General features: G+C 43.5%; 1 protein-coding gene and 1 pseudogene across 1 annotated transcript; both read left to right on the forward strand.

The window, feature by feature from the left end:
* Window positions 1-3748: 3748 nt before the first annotated feature.
* Window positions 3749-7186, forward strand: LOC117076686 (annotated as a pseudogene).
* A 2209-nt stretch (window positions 7187-9395) lies between these two features.
* LOC117076687 (60S ribosomal protein L17-like) lies at window positions 9396-10023 on the forward strand. The gene has a single exon (XM_033200480.1). It carries the CDS (start codon window positions 9445-9447, stop codon window positions 9997-9999), a length of 555 nt encoding a protein of 184 aa, XP_033056371.1. The 5' UTR covers window positions 9396-9444; the 3' UTR covers window positions 10000-10023.
* The last annotated feature ends 6019 nt before the right edge of the window (window positions 10024-16042 follow it).

Genomic DNA, 16042 nt, shown 5'->3' on the forward strand with positions numbered 1-16042 from the left:
GTCTTGTCCAACAGAGCAGGCAGCCTTTGGCTAGAGGTATTGAGGTATAGTTTACAATTAATAAAATGCACTCATATTAAGGGAACAGTGCAATAAATTTTGACAAAGGTATGTAATTACTTCATTCATGATATACAGGGAGTTTTTTTTATTATACGACTCTGTAAATATTAATCACCATTAAGCGAAGTAGTCTATTTTAATTATATTTCCTTTTTTGCACAAATTTTTATATTTTTCCAGTTCACAGTTGCTTCTAATTTTCTTATGAATACTTGACTAAGTCCTTCCACACCCTCCAACAGCTCTGTAAAACAAAGTCAATATATAATTTCTATATGGTCAAACCTATTAGATAATTTATGTGGCTTTTTGTTTTGTTTTCCTTGGAGATACCTGTACTGGAGTTTTCCGACCTCCTCATCTACTCTGGATTGCTTGTTCTCTCCACCTGCTCCCCCACAGTTGCCCTGGGACTTGTCTTTGCTGTCATCCTAAGCATTCCCTTTGTTCTCTGCCCTGCCAATACCCTGTTTCTGGTCTTCCATGTCTTCCTCTTTCTTGGTATACTCCCTTTTTTTTTTTTTTTTTACGTTTTGTATCTGAAATTTAATGGCTTTTTTTTTATTATTATACTTTAAGTTCTAGGGTACATGCGCACAACGTGCAGGTTTGTTACATATGTATACTTGTGCCATGTTGGTGTGCTGCACCCATCAACTCGTCAGCACCCATCAACTCGTCATTTATATCAGGTATAACTCCCAATGCAATCCCTCCCCTCTCCCCCCTCCCCATAATAGGCCCCGATGTGTGATGTTCCCCTTCCCGAGTCCAAGTGATCTCATTGTTCAGTTCCCGCCTATGAGTGAGAACATGCAGTGTTTGGTTTTCTGTTCTTGCGATAGTTTGCTGAGAATGATGGTTTCCAGCTGCATCCATGTCCCTACAAAGGATGCAAATTCATCCTTTTTGATGGCTGCATAGTATTCCATTGTGTATATGTGCCACATTTTCTTAATCCAGTCTGTCACTGATGGACATTTGGGTTGATTCCAAGTCTTTGCTATTGCGAATAGTGCCGCGATGAACATATGTGTGCATGTGTCTTTATAGCAGCATGTTTATAATCCTTTGGATATATACCCAGTAATGGGATGGCTAGGTCATATGGTACTTCCAGTTCTAGATCCTTGAGGAATCGCCATACTGTTTTCCATAATGATTGAACTAGTTTACAATCCCACCAACAGTGTAAAAGTGTTCCTATTTCTCCACATCCTCTCCAGCACCTGTTGTTTCCTGACTTTTTAATGATTGCCATTCTAACTGGTGTGAGATGGTATCTCCTTGTGGTTTTGATTTGCATTTCTCTGATGGCGAGTGATGATGAGCATTTTTTCATGTGTCTGTTGGCTGTATTCATGTCTTCTTTTGAGAAATGTCTGTTCATATCCTTTGCCCATTTTTTGATGGGGTTGTTTGTTTTTTTCTTATAAATTTGTTTGAGTTCTTTGTAGGTTCTGGATATTAGCCCTTTGTCATATGAGTAGATTGCAAAAATTTTCTCCCATTCTGTGAGACATCTTCTAGTAGTAGCTTCCTGAGAAAGGGCACAAGGAAGGTAAATCATGTGAGACTGCCCAAATGAAAAATATTCATTCTCTCACATATGATTGATGATCTAGGTGTGCATAGATAATTATAGTATTCAAGTTGAAAACAACATTCTTTTAGAATTTTGAATGTAGTGTTCCATTATCTTCTCGTTTACAATTGCTATGAGAAATCTAATGTGTAGGCAGTTTTTCATCTGCCTTTCCAATGTTTTTTGAGAACCCATTCTGCACCAGGCATTGAATTAGATGTTAGGAGTATACAAACCTGAATACTCCTGAATACAAACCCGAATGGTAAGAACTTAATAAGTAGCTGTTGTATTATGTAGCCAGTTTCCTTTTTTTTTTAACCTTGAGTCACAGAAAAACACAATAGAGAAATCAGAAGTTTAATGAAAGTGCTTTGGACAATTTCTAACATAAATTATAATTCAGAACTTTTTAAAAATCCCAACCTATCCAATCTCTAAATGTCCCACATCCAATCCATTATCAAGTGTTAACATTTTTACCTTTAAAATAGATCTTGATTCAGCTAAGCTATGAGGATGCAAAGACATACAGAGTGATATAATGGACTTTGGGGACTCAAGGGGAAGGTTGGGAGAAGGGTGAGGGATAAAAGACTACACACTGGGTACAGTGTACACTGCTTGGGTGATGGGTGCACTAAAATCTCAGAATTCACCGCTATAGAACTCATCCATGTAACCAAAACCCACGTGTACCTCAAAAGATACTGAAACTTAAAAAAAGAAGAAAAGAAGAAAGACCTTATCTTTTTACCTTAAATAAGAAGAAATCACAACAGAGAAATCCATGCTTTATTATAAAGAACAGAACAGAGACTGCTCACCATGATTAGTCAGAAAGTAGGTTCTCTTTTTATCTCTGAATTAATTAGTTTTCAGATCAGCTGCATTATCAAAGGCAAAAATAGCAATGGCATATACAGGAAATAAATTTATTTTCTATTATATAACAGTCCAGTCCAGGGATAATACGGTGGCCCCCAAAGTGTTAGGGACCGAGGCACCCTCTGTGTTCTTGTTCTGACATCCTCACATGTTAACTTCTCCATGTTCCTTGAAAGGCTGTTCTCTTTCGTCTTCTGGCAGAAGAGCGTCTGACATAGCAAGACGTGGTGATTAGTTTTCATATCAATAATCAACATCCAAAGTGATTCTGATGCAAGCGTCCTTGGACCACATTCAAAACAATTAAGCATTGTTTCCCATGTTATGACTCTCAGAACACTAATTTTGCAAGATGCTCCATATAAAAAGGATTCTGTTGATAAATAAGTTTGGAAAACAGTACTTAACATATCCCCATTTTGGAAATCACAATGATTATTAGGATATTTTGAACGCAAATAAGTGCTGCAGTAAAGAGATCTGCTCAATGTTATACAACCCGATGTTTCTCAATCTTATTTGAACTCAGCATTGTTTTTTCAGGTGACTTATTAAACTCTGTAGGAAATGCTGTTTAAGAATCCGATTGGGGGCCAGGCGCCGTGGCTCAAGCCAGTAATCCCAGCACTTTGGGAGGCCAAGACGGGCAGATCACAAAGGTCAGGAGATCGAGACCATCCTGGCTAACATGGTGAAACCCCGTCTCTACTAAAAAAAATACAAAAAAAAACTAGCCAGGTGTGGTGGCGGGCGCCTGTAGTCCCAGCTACTCAGGAGGCTGAGGCAGGAGAATGGCGTAAACCCGGGAGTGGAGCTTGCAGTGAGCTGAAATCCGGCCGCTGCACTCCAGCCCGGGCGACAGAGTGAGACTCCGTCTCAAAAAAAGAAAAAAAAAAAGAATCAGATTGGGAACCCTTTCGGCTTTCGGCTTGGAGGAGGCCAAGGTGCAACTTTCTTTTTTTTTTTTTTTTGAGGCAGAGTCTTGCTCTGTCGCCCGGACTGGAGTGCAGTGGCCAGATCTCAGCTCACTGCAAGCTCCGCCTCCCGGGTTTAAGCCATTCTCCTGCCTCAGCCTCCCGAGTAGCTGGGACTACAGGCGCCCGCCACCTCGCCCGGCTAGTTTTTGTATTTTTAGTAGAGACGGGGGAGGCCGAGACGGGCGGATCACGAGGTCAGGAGATCGAGACCATCCTGGCTAACAAGGTGCAACTTTCTTCGGTCGTCCCGAATCTGGGTTCACCCTACACCAGCCACCTCCACCATGCCACCGAAGTTCGACCCCAAGGAGATCAAAATCGTATACGTGAGGTGCACCGGAGGCAAAGTCGGTGCCACTTCTGCGCTGGCCCCCAAGATCGGCCCCCCCGAAAAAGGTTGGTGATGACATTGCCAAGGCAACAGGTGACTAGAAGGGCCTGAGGATTGAGTGAAACTGACCATTCAGAACAGACAGACCCAGATTGAGGTGGTGCCTTCTGCCTCTGCCCTGATCATCAAAGCCCTCCAGAAACCATCAAGAGACAGAAAAACAGAAAAACATTAAACACAGTGGGAATATCACTTTTGATGAGATCGTCAACATTGCTCGACAGAGCGCGGCACCGATCCTTAGCCAGAGAACTCTCTGGAACCATTAAAAAGATCCTGGGGACTGCCCAGTCTGTGGGCTGTAATGTTGATGGCCGGCACCCTCATGACATCATAGATGACATCAACAGTGGTGCTGTGGAATGCCCAGCCAGTTAAGCACAAAGGAAAATATTTCAATAAAGGATCATTTGACAAAAAAAAAAAAAAAAAAGAATCAGATTGGATAAAATTGGGAAGAAATCATTAACGTTAGCAAGTAAGGGATCTTTAGTATCTTTAAATAGAGCAATTTCAATTGAAGGGTGAGAAGAAGGCAGACGATAATAAGTTATGGAATGAACCAGAGGTGCAGTGCATACATTGAATGTACAACTATATTTTCCAAAAGGATAGTGAAAGAAAGAAAAGTGCAACACAATTTCAGGAAGAAAAAAGTAGCCAGGAAGAGGGAGAACTTGCAAATCCAAGAGAAATAAGAAATAACTGCGTCATCAAGTGGAATGGAGACTGCAGAGGGAGATGAAGAGAGAGGGCTGAGAGAAGCAGCAAGAGACTTGTTCTGGGGACCCAGAAACCCACGGTACCCTACTGAAAATCAAATTCCTTGGAAATGCACAGAGACACAGACAGGGATAGCAACAAAAAAAGGGATAAATACACTCAACATGAGGAACTCACCTCTCTCTCTGCCTCTCTCCCCATCTCTCTCTCTCTCTGTCTGCCCTAGTCTTCTAGTCTCCAGACTCCCAGTATCCTGTGCCCCTTCCTGGGATACCATGTTGTTCTTCATCCTCTTGCTAGAGGTGATTTGGATCCTGGCTGCAGATGAGGGTCAACACTGGACATACGAGTGCCCACATGGTCAGGACCACTGGCCAGCCTCTTACCCTGAAGTGTGGAAACAATACACAGTCCCCCTTCGATATCCAGAGAGTGTGACAATTGACCCTTAGATGACTGCTCTGCAGCCCCATGGATATGACTGGCCTGGCACTGAGCCTTTAGACCTGCACAAGAATAGCTACACAATGCAACTGTCTCTGCCCTCTACCCTGTATCTAAGCAGACTTTCCAGAAAATATGTAGCTACCCAGCTCCACCTGCACTGGGGTCAGGATGATCCCCAGGAGGCTCAGAACACCAGATCAACAGTGAAGCCACAGTTACCGAGCTCCACATCATACATTATGATTCTGATTCCTGTGATAGCTTGAGTGAAGCTGCTCAGAGGCCTCAGAGCCTGACTGTCCTGGGCATCCTAATTGAGGTGAGTGAGACTAAGAATATAGCTTATGCCAGCCTGGCCAACATGCTGAAACCCCATCTCTATTAAAAATACAAAAATTAGCCAGGTGTGGTAGTGCGCGCCTGTAATCCCAGCTTACCTGGGAGGCTGAGGTAGGAGGAGAATCGCTTGAACCTGGGAGGCAGAGGTTGCAATGAGCTGAGATTGCACCATGTACTCCAGCCTGGGAAACAGAGTGAGACTCAAAAAACAAACAACAAACAAACAAAAAGGATATAGCTTATGAACACATTCTGGGTCACTTGCATGAAATCAAGCATAAAGATCAGAAGACCTCCGTGAGAGAGCTGCTCCCCCGACAGCTAGGGCAGTTCTTCCTTTACAATAGCTCGCTCACAACTTCCCCTTGCTAGTAGTGTGCCCTGGACAGTTTTCAGTCCAAGGGCCCGGATTTCAATGGAACAGCTGGAAAAGCTTCAGGAGACATTGTTCTCCACAGAAGAGGGGCCCTCCAAGTCTTGGTAAAGAACTACTGAGCCCCTCAGCCTCTCAATCAGCAACGACCTTTGCTTTTTTCATCCAGGTGGGATCCTTGTATCCTACAGGTGAAATGCTGAGCCTCGGTGTAGGAATCTTGGTTGGCTCTCTCTGACTTCTGCTGGCCGTTTTCTTCATGGCTAGAAGGATCCAGAAGAAGAGGCTGGAAAATCAGAAGAGTGTGGTCATCACCTCAGCATGAGCCACAACTGAGGCATAAACTCCCTCTCAGATACCTTGGCTATGGATGCCTTCCCCTTGTGCCTCCAGAGGTGCTTTCCCCTCATGTCTCACCACCCCCCAGGGAACCTCTAAAATGGGGTGCAGGGATTGGCCAGGATTACTGTAGGAGTAGTGGGCACTCCTTCCTCTGGACGTCCCTTATAGAGAAGTATGGACCCAGGCTCTCATTCAAGGAAGAACAGCAGAGCCTTCAGCCCCTCAAAACATGTAGAAGGAGATCAGGGGATCCCTGTGTTGTTAGTGCAGAGAATAAACTGTTTAGTTTTAGGGGAAGTTTGGGATGTACCCCAAAGTCCTCCACCCCCTCACCTTTATGTCCCTTTCCCTAGATATATTGCAGGATCTACCCTTAGGAGAAAGAGTTGCTGTTGGGGTTGTATATTTTTGCTCAACATATTTGGAAACTAAAGTTTCTGGAGAAAAAAAAAAGAGAGAGATAAGAAATAACTGATGAAAAGTCCCAAAGGCATCAAGAAAGAGGTGGGGTCAAGAGGGCAAGTAAAAATGTAAAGAGAAGAAATACTGTTTTCGTTTACTCAAAAAAGAGAAAAGGTGAAAATATGAGTACAGATATATGTTTGGAAGTGAAGGAGCAGGGCTGGAAGAGAGCTGGTTTTCTCTGTGAAGTAGGAAGGAAAATCACCTGCTGAAAGTAAGGAGAAAAGAAAAAGGAAGATAAAGTTTTGGAACAGCATTTCTGGGAAATAAACTTTGCTAAGAATTAGTAAAAAGTTGTTGAGCGATACTCAATGCTGAGTTGAATGTTGAGTAAATTTTTTTCCATCCTCGCTCAGTGATCCAGGAGGAGAACAAGCAGGTGCTTGGATTCATCTAGGGTTGAGGATTAATGGGGTAATGGGGCAGATAAAGAGGAACAAAGGACCTGAAGGCCCTTGTGACACTGAATGATAACTTAGTTTTCAATAAAAGAAAAAAAGGCCGGCGCAGTGACTCACACATGTAATCCCAGCACTTTGGGAGGGGTGACTCACCTGAGGTCAAGAGTTCAAGACCAGTGTGACCAACATGGTGAAACCCTGTCTCTACTAAATACAAAAAATTAGCCAGATGTGGTGGCACATGCCTGTAATCCCAGCTACTTGGGAGGCTGAGGTAGGAGAATCGCTTGAACCCGGGAGGTAGAGATTGCAGTGAGCTGAGATTGTGCCACTGCACTCCAGCCTGGGCAACAAGAGTGAAACTCTGTCTCAAAAAGAAAGAAAAAGAGAAGAATGGGGAAAAGTTAAGGTTGGAAGCATCTAAGATATGTGTGTTCAAAGAGATTTCTCTGTTCAATATTTCAAAGCTTTAGGTGGTGATTACATTAATTCTTGGGAATGAATTGTTAGAGTGAAGTGGAGGGGAGGTCTGCCACAGTAAAGGATGTCTAGGAATTGCAAAGCTAGTTTAACAAGGTATATGATGAGCAATGGCTACTTTTAAATCTTGGCTCTGTCCGTTAACAACAAATGAATTTGAACAAGTTGCTAAACCGCTAAAACTTCTCAGTGTCTGTTTTCTTATTTTTTTTTTAAAAAAAGGAGCAAATTTGCCGGGCGCGGTGGCTCAAGCCTGTAATCCCAGCACTTTGGGAGGCCGAGACGGGCGGATCACGAGGTCAGGAGATCGAGACCATCCTGGCTAATATGGTGAAACCCCGTCTCTACTAAAAAAATACAAAAAACTAGCCGGGCGAGGTGGCGGACACCTGTAGTCCCAGCTACTCGGGAGGCTGAGGCAGGAGAATGGCGTAAACCCGGGAGGTGGAGCTTGCAGTGAGCTGAGATCCGGCCACTGCACTCCAGCCTGGGCGACAGAGTAAGACTCCGTCTCAAAAAAAAAAAAAAGGACCAAATTATAACTAACTGGTAGGAGCAATGTAAGAAGACAACATATATAGACTGGGCATGGTGGTTCATGCCTGTAATCGCAGCACTTTGGGAGCCTGAGGCAGATGGATCACTTGAGGTCAGGAGTTTGAGACCAGCCTGGCCAACATGGTGAAACCCTGGCTCTAGTAAAAATACAAAAATTAGCTGGGGGTGGTGGCAGGTGTCTGTAATCCCAGCTACCCCAGAGGCTGAGGCAGGAGAATTGATTGAACCTGGAAGGCAGAGGTTACAGTAAGCCAAGATTGCCTCACTGTACTCCAGCCTGGGTGACAGAGCAAGACTCCATCTCAAAAAAAAAAAAAAAAAAAAAAAACATAGATAAAATATCTGGCACAGTAGGCTCAATAAGTCGGAGCTGCTATTACTGGACTGGTCGACTATAAGGATGGTATAGACACCTGGAATTACGGCAGAAAAGAGAACAGAAAGGAGCTGGGCATGGTGACAAGCACCAGTAATCCCAGCTGCTCAGGGGGCTAAGGCAGGAGGATCACTTGAGCCCCGGAGTTTGATGCCAGCCTTGGCAACATAGTGAGGCCCTGTCTAAAAAAAAATAATAATTTTTTTAAAAAGAAAAAAGAATATAAAGGAAAGGTTAAGCTGTGTGTTTAAGTCCTCAACAAATCTGAGGGTCTGCCTTGTAAGTTGCTAAAGGGGAGTATCGAGATTTGGGAGAACCCAGGCGATGTTAAGTCCCTGGCGGTGCCTTCTGGGAAGTACTCTTTTCTCTATCCTCCAGATTCTCATCTTAAGTGGGTATTGAAACTTCTGCTTCCAACCATGATGAAATAACTGGAACCACACTTTCCTTCCTGCCTTAAACAACTAGAAAACCGGACAAAATATGGGAAACAATGACTTATAAACATTGGACAACAGGTAGCATAGGTGGTCATCTCTGAGAGAAGGGAAACAAAGTAAGCTCTTCAGGTTTCCCAGCTCTCTACCTAAAAACAGGAAAAACAAATAGAACACAGGTATTTCAGAGTTTAGGAAGATCAAAGCAGCTAGAATTTGTGGGGCAGTGCCAGAAAGAAGGGAACTATTGGCCGGGCGTGGTGGCTCATGCCTGTAATCCCAGCACTTTGGGAGGCCGAGGCGGGCGGATCACAAGGTCAGGAGATGGAGACCATCGTGGCTAACATGGTGAAACCCCGTCTCTATTAAAAATGCAAAAAATTAGCCGGGCATGGTGGGGGGGCGCCTATAGTCCCAGCTACTCGGGAGGCAGGAGAATGGCGTGAACCCGGGAGGCGGAGCTTGCAGTGACCCGAGATCACGCCACTGCACCCCAGCCTGGGCAACAGAGCAAGACTCTGTCTCAAAAAAAAAAAAAGAAGGGAACTATTAAAAAGAGAATTTTGGCTCTTTCCCTAAGCAGCCTGAGGTAATCTGTGAAAATGGTTCGCTATTCACTTGACCCGGAGAACCCCACGAAATCATGCAAATCAAGAGGTTCCAATTTTCGTGTTCACTTTAAGAACACTCGTGAAACTGCCCAGGCCATCAAGGGTATGCATATTCGAAAAGCCATGAAGTATCTGAAAGATGTCACTTTACAGAAACAGTGTGTACCATTCCGACGTTACAATGGTGGAGTTGGCAGGTGTATCCAGGCCAAGCAGTGGGGCTGGACACAAGGTCGATGGCCCAAAAAGAGTGCTGAATTTTTGCTGCACATGCTTAAAAACGCAGAGAGTAATGCTGAACTTAAGGGTTTAGATGTAGATTCTCTGGTCATCGAGCATATCCAAGTGAACAAAGCACCTAAGATGCGCCGTTGGACCTACAGAGCTCATGGTCGGATTAACCCATACATGAGCTCTCCCTGCCACACTGAGATGATCCTTACTGAAAAGGAACAGATTGTTCCTAAACCAGAAGAGGAGGTTGCCCAGAAGAAAAAGATATCCCAGAAGAAACTGAAGAAACAAAAACTTATGGCACGGGAGTAAATTCAGCATTAAAATAAATGTAATGTAAAGGAAAAAAAAAAGAAAGAATTTTGGATATTTGAAGAGATTCCTCCCTCTATTCTCCCTCTATTTCCCCCAGCTTTATTGAAGTATAACTGACAAGTAAAAACTGTATGTATGTAAGGTGTACATTGTGATGTTTTGATATATATATTGTAAAATGATTACCATGATCAAGCTAATTAACATATCGATTACCTCACATGGTTACCATTTTCTTGTGTGTGCGGTAAGAACATTTAAGATCTACTCTCCTAGCAAATGTCAAGTATGCAATACCGTATTACTAACTATGGGAACCATACTATACAATTAGAGCTCCAGAATTTATTCATCCTGCATAACTGGAACTTTGTTCTTTATGACCAACATCTCCCCATTTCCCTCCCTCTCAGCTCCTGGAAACATCATTCTACTTGTAGAATAGGCTGAGTACTGATCTGCAGTGTTCAGCAATGAGGAAACTACCCAGGGCCAGGGGAAAAACCACCAGAAAGGAGTAGGCAGGAAAATCCCTTGACCCCATATAGGACTGGGAATAGTCTGGGTTCCCAGCAGCCAGTGTGGAAAGATCTTATAATATAGGGCACTGTGTAGGGTCCTCAGAAGGCTATTGCCTCAATAATGGGGTCAAATTAGCGCTAGGCTAGTGGCTGCTCTAGGCCACCATAACAAAGCTTAAAAGCAAGCCTCTTGTGCCTCTGCACTCCAGCCTGGGCGACAGAGCGAGTCTCCACCTCAAGAAAAATAAATAAATAAAATAAATAAAAGCAAGTCTCAGAAGAATCAAACCAATTCCAAATAACTTATCTTGTCCCAGAACAAAACTCTTGAAATATTCAAAGTAATACAACAAAGTCTATCACCTAGTAAAGTAAAATCCACAATGTCCAGGAGCCAATAAAAAATTATCAGGCATGCAAAGAAGCAGGAAAAGATAAGCCATGATCAGGAGGAAAACCAGTCAAAAGAAACAGACCCAGAAAACACACAGATGATGGAATTATTAGACAAAGATGTTAAAACAGTTATTATACATATACTTCCTATGCTTAAAAGGTAAAGTATAAACATGATGAATGGGAAAATGGAAGATACATAAAAGATCCATATCGAGATGGGTCTAGAGATGAAAAATTTAGTATCTGAAATTAAAAATAAACTGAATGACATGAACAGGTAGATACTACAGAAGAAAATATTAGTGAATGTGAAGACATAGCAGTAATTTTATAGAAACTACAGATGAAACACAGATTAAAAAAAAGACTGAGAAAAAGTGAATTAGTGGGCTGTGGGGTAATATCTAGTGACTGAACATATATGTAATTAGAGTCTCAGGAGATACAGCAGTTGGGAGGTAGAAAGAAAAAATGCTAGAAGAAATAATGGTCAAAGTTTTTTCCACATTCGGCCAGGCACGGTGACTCATGACTATAATTCTAACACTTTGTGAGGCCGAGGCAAGAAGATTGCTTGAACCAGGAGTTTGTTACCAGCCTGGGTAACATTAGTGAGACCTCCTGTCTCTAAAAGTAAAAGTAAATTTAAAAATTTAAAATAATTTTTCCAAATTTGATGGAAACTACAAGCTTACTAGCCCAAGAAGTTCAATGAACTTCAAGCAAAATAAACATTAAGGAAATGACACTGGGCCGGGCACAGTGGCTCACACCTGTAATCCCAGCACTTTGAGAAGCCGAGGCAGGTGGATCACCTGAGGTCAGAGGTGCGAGACCAGCCTGGCCAACATGGTGAAACTCTGTCTCTACTAAAAATACAAAAATTGCCGGGCGCGGTGGCTCAAGCCTGTAATCCCAGCACTTTGGGAGGCCGAGACGGGCGGATCACGAGGTCAGGAGATCGAGACCATCCTGGCTAACACGGTGAAACCCCGTCTCTACTAAAAAATACAAAAAACTAGCCGGGCGAGGTGGCCGGCGCCTGTAGTCCCAGCTACTCGGGAGGCTGAGGCAGGAGAATGGCGTAAACCCGGGAGGCGGAGCTTGCAGTGAGCTGAGATCCGGCCACTGCACTCCAGCCCGGGCTAGAGCGAGACTCCGTCTCAAAAAAATAAATAAATAAAAATAAAAATACAAAAATTAGCCAAGTGCGATGGCACATGCTTGTAATACCAGCTACTACTCGGGAGCCTGAGGCAGGAGAATTGCTTGAACCCAGGAGGCGGAGGTTGTAGTGAGCCAAAACTGCACCACTGTACTCCAGCTTGGGTGACAGAGCGAGACTCCATCTCAAAAAAAAAAAAAAAAAAGGCCGGGCGCGGTGGCTCAAGCCTGTAATCCCAGCACTTTGGGAGGCCGAGACGGGCGGATCACAAGGTCAGGAGATCGAGACCATCCTGGCTAACATGGTGAAACCCTGTCTCTACTAAAAAATACAAAAAACTAGCCAGGCGAGGTGGCGGGCGCCTGTAGTCCCAGCTACTCGGGAGACTGAGGCAGGAGAATGGCGTAAACTTGGGAGGCGGAGCTTGCAGTGAGCTGAGATCCGGCCACTGCACTCCAGCCTGGGCAACAGAGTGAGACTCCGTCTCCAAAAAAAAAAAAAAGAAAAGAAAAGAAAGAAAGAACACATCCTAATCAAAAGACCAAAAAGCTGTGAAAAGAAAAAAATTCTAAAGGAGGTGGTGAGGAATACGCCTTCTTCAAAGATTATTCAACTTTTGCAGCCTGATTTCTGCAAGTTTGGGAGAACAAGATTTGCTTTATTTTAACAAAAACTTTTTAGGCCAAACTTCCTGAGGTTTCTTCAGCAATACTTATGCTTCAAAAGCTTACAAGACAGCCAGGCGCCATGGCTCATGCCTGTAATCCCAGCACTTTGGGAGGCCGAGGCAGGCGGATCAGAAGGTCAGAGGTTTGAGACCAGCCTGACCAATATTGTGATGCCCTGTCTCTACTAAAAATACAAAAAGTAGCCGAGCCTGGTGGCGGGCGCCTGTAGTCCCAGCTACTCGGGAGGCTGAGGCAGGAGAATTGCTTGAACCTGGGAGGCAGAGATTGCAATGAGCCGAGATTGTGCCACTGCACTCCAGCCTGGGCAACAGAGCGAGATTCTGTCTCAAAAAAAAAAAAAAAAAAAAGCTTACAAGACATTTAATCTGTTTGCTTCTTCTATTCAGTACCATGTGCCAATCAATAGCCATAGCCAGGATTCCTTTCTAGAGAGAGTACTTAAGCCTATTTTATTTATCTCTTTTCTTTCATGCCCCAAACCCTCTTTTCTCAATTTAGTGTCAGTTGTCTTGAAACTATCTGAAACAATTGGGCATGATTGAAAGATCTTTGTCTGACTGAAATGTCTCAATGACAGTCTTCTGAGCTACAAGTCTTGTCTCGGCTATTACGGTACTGAAGCAGTTGGCTTTTAGAAATCTTTAAGTCCCCAAGCTTCTGGACTCTATTCCCTTCCTTCATTTGCAAACCAGTAGATTCTACTCTGAGCTCATCTCTTTTTTGAACATACCTAGCCCAAAACAGCCAGCAGCAGCCAACTCACAGTTACATTCTGGCTCATTCCATCTACCTTCCCTAGAAGTACCAGTACCATGAGAATTGTGTCTGCTTGTCAAGTTACCACAGCAACAGTTTTACCAAATATTTTGCCATGGCATAGGAAGAGGCTCCGTCTTTCAGTCAATGATATCAGTTCCTAACCTCCTGCTGTGTATCTACTAAGCCAATCCCTATGTTTTAGGTGTTGGATTTCTAAATTAGGGTAAGTTAAGCTAGTGTATTAAAGATTCAAAATGTAATAGTTTACACACAATAGAAATTTTTTTGCAATTTACCTAACAGTTCAGAGACAACTAAGTAAAATGTTCAAAATCTGTAGGAGCAGGGTTGGGGAAGAGGGGACTCAGCTCCACATGGTTACTGAAAGACTCAGGCTGCCATCTTCAACACATGGTTTCCAAGGACGCTCCCAGCATGACCCTCCCAGTCATCCAGAGAAGAAATATAGCAAGAAGTTTTCATTGGTAAGGCATGAAATGGTTCACATCACTTCTCTTCCCATTCCAGCAGAGATAACTTAGTTGAATGCCACAAAGAACTGCAAGGGAAACTAACTATGAGAGTGAAGAATGGATTTGGCGAGACAGAGGGCCATCTCCATCATTAATACAGGCACTGTATCAGTCGGAGTTCTCCAGAGAAAAAGAAACAATAGGATAAAAAGACAGGGAGAGAGATTTTAAGGATCTGGCTCATGTGATTGTGGGGGCTGGCGAGTCTGAAATTAGTAGGGCTGGCTAGCAGGCTGGAGATTCAGGGTAACAGTTGAAGTTGCAGTCTTGAGTCAAATTCCACAGGGCAGCAATTTGGAAACTAAGTTAAGGTTTCTACATTGCAATCTTGAGAATTCCTTCTGCTTTAGGAGACCTCAGTCTTTGCTTGTGAGGCCTTCAGTTGATTGGATGAGTCCCATACATGTTACGAAACGTAATATGTGTTACTCAAAGTCTGCTGATTGTAAATGTTTATCATATCGAAAAAATAACAGCACAGCAACATCTGGGCTGGTGTTTGACCAAATAACTGGGTCCTATAGCCTAGCTAAGTTGACACAAAGTTGACCATCATGTGACCATCACAGATAACCAAGTATTGACAATGGTTACCTTTTAGAATCCAAAGTAAGGGAAGATGCTTGAGGACAGCATAGGGAAGAGAGGCACAGATTTTTGCTTTTCATTTTATACCTTCACAGATATTTGTATTTGTACCAAATGTGTATATTAAAATTGTTATTGTTAATAAGAAAGACAGAATTTTGTGGATTGAATATGTGAGACTGAAAAGAAAAAAGGCCTTTTTTTTTGAGACAGAGTCTCACTCTCTTGCTCAGGGTAGTGTGCAGTGGTGCAATCTCGGCTCACTGCAACCTCTGCCTCCTGGGTTCAAGCGATTCTCCTGTCTCAGCCTCCCAAGTAGCTGGGATTACAGGCACACACCACCACACCCAGCTAATTTTTGTGTTTTTAGTAGAGATAGTGTTTCACCATGTTGACCAGGCTAGTCTCGAATTCCTGACCTCAGGTGATCCACCTGCCTTGGCCTCTCAAAGTGCTGAGATTACAGGCATGAGCCACTGCACCCGGCCAAAAAAAGGCTTTTTGAAAAAGAGGATGAGGCAATGGGCAGCTAGGAGCACATTGACCCTGCCTCTTGGTCCTCAGACAGAGGAGCAGAAAAACAGCAGCGTCTGCTCAACAGGGCTGTGAATTATCGTGGATTATCAGATATATTTGTGTAATTACATTGACATTTCCCTCATAATAAATTTAGGTTTCTAGTTCAAGTGGTGGGAGTATTCTATGATAAAATGGAAAATCTAGCAAAGTCTCAGCAAAGAACAGGGGCTCAGCAAAGAACAGGCAGAGAACACACTGAAAATTAAACACAGAGCAAAGGTGAGCCAGGAAGGAGGAAGGCTTCAGCTGACTGGACACATGCTGGTCCCGGGAGAAGAGGGACAAGGGGGTCAAAAGGCATGCCAGAGAGACCCTCCCAGATGTACCTGCTCTCTTTCTCTACTATTTTTAAGATTTCTCACCTTGTTGAGGGGGAAACAAAGCCTTTTATTGTTTTTTGTTGTTTTGTTTTTACATGGAAGTATATTGAGAGGCTTGAGGAGTGGCAGAAGGAGAGTCTAGGAATAAAAAGATGTAATAATGCTTGCTGTGCATTTACCAGGTCTGTGTCGTCATGCTCAACCACAGGGAGCCTCCTGTTGGCCCCATTAGGGCACCCATTCTTATTTATTTATTTTTGAGATGGGTTCTCATTGTCTCCCAGGCTGGAGTGCAGTGGCACGGTCTCAGCTCACTGCAGCCTCGACCTCCCTGGGCTCAGGTGATCCACCTCAGCCTCCTGAGTAGGTGGAACTATAGGCATCTACCACCATACCTGGCTAACTTTTGTATTTTTTATAGAGACGAGGTTTCACCATATTGCCCAGGCTTTTCTCAAACTCCTGGGCTCAAGCAGTCTGCCCACCT

The sequence above is a fragment of the Trachypithecus francoisi genome, unplaced genomic scaffold, assembly GCF_009764315.1.
Source record: "Trachypithecus francoisi isolate TF-2019V2 unplaced genomic scaffold, Tfra_2.0 Lachesis_group5, whole genome shotgun sequence".
NCBI lineage: Eukaryota > Metazoa > Chordata > Mammalia > Primates > Cercopithecidae > Trachypithecus > Trachypithecus francoisi.

Bases quoted from the DNA above. Each gene is read 5' to 3' on its own strand.
- LOC117076687 (XM_033200480.1), top strand. From the start codon at position 9,445: ATGGTTCGCTATTCACTTGACCCGGAGAACCCCACGAAATCATGCAAA.